The sequence below is a fragment of the Dipodomys ordii genome, unplaced genomic scaffold (genome assembly GCF_000151885.1).
Source record: "Dipodomys ordii isolate 6190 unplaced genomic scaffold, Dord_2.0 Scaffold2366, whole genome shotgun sequence".
In the NCBI taxonomy this organism is placed as follows: domain Eukaryota; kingdom Metazoa; phylum Chordata; class Mammalia; order Rodentia; family Heteromyidae; genus Dipodomys; species Dipodomys ordii.
The window spans coordinates 1-3,101 of NW_012269582.1; the positions used below are offsets into that span (position 1 = coordinate 1).

The 3,101-nt window shown below is 58.0% G+C and overlaps 1 protein-coding gene across 1 annotated transcript; it reads left to right on the forward strand.

Moving 5' to 3' along the window:
• Positions 1-630: 630 nt before the first annotated feature.
• On the forward strand, positions 631-2,093 carry LOC106002045 (E-selectin-like; the record flags this gene model as incomplete). Its single annotated transcript, XM_013036969.1, has 3 exons — positions 631-836; positions 977-1,531; positions 1,983-2,093. Coding segments are annotated over 3 exons (872 nt in total), but the record flags the coding sequence as incomplete, so codon positions are not given.
• Between the last annotated feature and the right edge of the window lie 1,008 nt (positions 2,094-3,101).

A 3,101-nucleotide genomic window follows, 5' to 3' on the forward strand; every position in this document is an offset into this window, starting at 1 on the left:
TGCTCTGTCTGGGATCCGCTCTCGTCGGTGGCTGTCTGGCTCTGTCTGGGGTCCGCTCTCGTGGGTGGCTGTCTGGCTCTGTCTGGGGGCTCTCGCCGGTGGCCGTCTGGCTCTGTCTGGGGGCTCTCGTGGGTGGCTGTCTGGCTCTGTCTGGGGGCTCTCGTCAGTGGCTGTCTGGCTCTGTCTGGGGTCCGCTCTTGTCAGTGGCTGTCTGGCTCTGTCTGGGGTCCGCTCTTGTCAGTGGCTGTCTGGCTCTGTCTGGGGTCTGCTCTTGTCAGTGGCTGTCTGGCTCTGTCTGGGGTCTGCTCCTCGTCGGTGGCTGTCTGGCTCTGTCTGGGGTCCACTCTGTCTGGCTCTGTCTGGGGGCTCTCGTGGGTGGCTGTCTTGCTCTGTCTGGGATCCGCTCTCGTCGGTGGCTGTCTGGCTCTGTCTGGGGGCTCTCGTGGGTGGCTGTCTTGCTCTGTCTGGGATCCGCTCTCGTCGGTGGCTGTCTGGCTCTGTCTGGGGGCTCTCGCCGGTGGCCGTCTGGCTCTGTCTGGGGTTGGCTCTCGTGGGTGGCTGTCTGGCTCTGTCTGGGGTTGGCTCTCGTGGGTGGCTGTCTGGCTCTGTCTGCAACAAGCTTCTGTAAAGCTCCCGGCCTCTCCCCGCAGCGGTGGAGTGCCGTGCCCCCCCCAGCCCTGCCAACGGGCTCAGCACCTGCTCCCGCGGCCCTGGCAGCTTCCCGTGGAACGCCACCTGCTCCTTTGGCTGCGAGGAGGGGTTCGAGGTCAGGGGCGCGGAGACCCTCATGTGCACCTCGTCTGGACGCTGGGACCGCGAGCCGCCCGTGTGCAAAGGTAGACACGCTGCTCCTCCACTGGGGACGGTGGTGAACGTCCCCCCACCACTGAGCGCGGCAAGCCTGGTTCCTGAGCAGGGGCATGCCCACACGCTTGCTGCAGCCCAGCCTAACACGGACACCTCCCCGGTCTTCCAGCTGTGACGTGTGACGCTGTCCCTCAGCCCCAGAATGGCTCCGTGAAGTGTGCGCACGCCCCTGCGGGAGAGTTCACCCCCAAGTCCTCTTGTGTCTTCCGCTGCAAGGAAGGCTTCAGGATCCTGGGGGCAGCCGAGCTTGCGTGCACAGCTCAGGGCCGGTGGTCCCAGGCCGTGCCCTCCTGCCAAGGTAGAACCCAGCGTAACTCCTTGGGGCAGGTGGGATTCCTGGCGGGCTGGTTGTCAGGAGCCTCACCCCAGCTTCTGACACGGCCAGGCCAGCGGCCCTCAGCAGTGGCAGGGCTGGCGATGGCTCGTGAGGCCGTGGTGAGGTTTGCAGCGGCTCCTCTGAGCTCTGCCCTGCGTGTCTCCTTTGCAGCGGTCCGGTGTGCAGGCCTCGAGGCTCCGGGGACAATGAACGTGAGCTGCAGCGGGGCGCCCGTGGCCGGCGCCGTGTGCAGGTTCGCGTGCCCCGAGGGGTGGGCTCTCAACGGCTCTGCAGCCCTCACCTGCGGCGCCTCGGGATCCTGGTCGGGGCCGCTGCCCACCTGCGAAGGTGATCACTGATGGAGGGGCTGGGATTGTCCCTGGGCTAGGGAGGAGTGTGCCGCCGTGCCGAGTAGTCACTACCCGGTCCGTGCACAGCAGAACGGACGTGGACAGGTGCTGGTATTCAGCCGGAGGGAGAAAGCCAGCACGGGAAAGGGAGATGGAGGAAGACGAATAAGAAATGGAAAATGGGAGACGCTGGGTGAGAGAGAGAGAGAAAATGAGAAGAGGGCGGCAGTAACCCAGACACGTTGTGGCACTGTGGAAAAGCTTGGTGGCAAGTTGGTGTGGTCGGTGGAAGTGTTGGCAGGGCTCAGCCCCTGGGCTGCTCGGGACAGACGTAACAGACCTCGAAGAGTCTGTTGATTTCCTAGAAATCAACCTACAGACCCATGGCCGGCCTGAGAGGCCGTCAAGCCCTTGGCCTATCCTGACGATCCTCCCTCTTGTTCCTGCAGTGCCCGCAGAGGCCAGTCTTGCCTTGGCAGCTGGACTTTCCATCGCGGGCACCTCCTTCCTGGCAGTGACTTCATTTCTCCTCTGGTTTCTAAAGCGCTTTTGGAAGAAAGGTAAGGGAGCTCCTGAAAAGACTCTAAAATGTGTGTGGAAATATACATGTATTAGAGCACTAGCCTGGAGCTGAAGAGCTGAGGGACAGCGCCCAGGTCCAGAGCTCAGGCCCCATGACCGGCCCAAAAAAAAAAAAAGAAGAAGAAATATACGTGTGTCTCCCGCTGATGAGTCTCTGCTTTCTTGCACATTTTTAACTGGAATCTAGTAACCAGTGCATATTGATTGGATGCATACTAGTAACCTAGCGAACTGTGTAATGGAACTCAACCCAGAGTTGAAGGAAATATAAATGCTAGTTGTGTAAGCCCTGCAGAACTCTAGGGGGCGCTGTTTGTAATGAATGCCGTGTTGCTCTTGGAATAGTGCAACAAGATTGCTGTGATGTCCACACTCAGAGACATGGATAAAATGTTCCCTAAAAAGATCTACTTGAGGGCTGGGAATGTGGCTCAGTGGTAGAGAGCTCGCCTAGCATGCATGAAGCCCTGGGTTTGATTCCTCAGTACCACATCCACAGAAAAAGCCGCAAGTGGCACTGTGGCTCAAGTGGTAGAGTGCTAGCCTTGACCAAAAGAAGCTCAGGGACAGCGCCCAGGCCCAGACTTCAAGCACCAGGACTGGCAAAAAAGAAAACAAAACACAAAAAGATCTACTTGAAACATAATCTGACCTTTGGGAGTATCTCTACGGGAACACACAGGCCTAGCTATCCAGACTCAAGGTTTCAAACCTTTGAATTACAACCAGATAAACAGTAGAAAAGTCTCATGATTCTCATGAAAAATTGGAAGAAGAAAAATCGGCAAACTGGGCTTTGTGTTACACTGGGCCTGAAACTACTTCCTGGTGTTAAACTGGGCCTGAAACTACTTCCTGGTGTTAAACTGGGCCTGAAACTACTTCCTGGTGTTAAACTGGGCCTATAACTACTTCCTGGTGTTAAACTGGGCCTATAACTACTTCCTGGTGTTAAACTGGGCCTATAACTACTTCCTGGTGTTAAA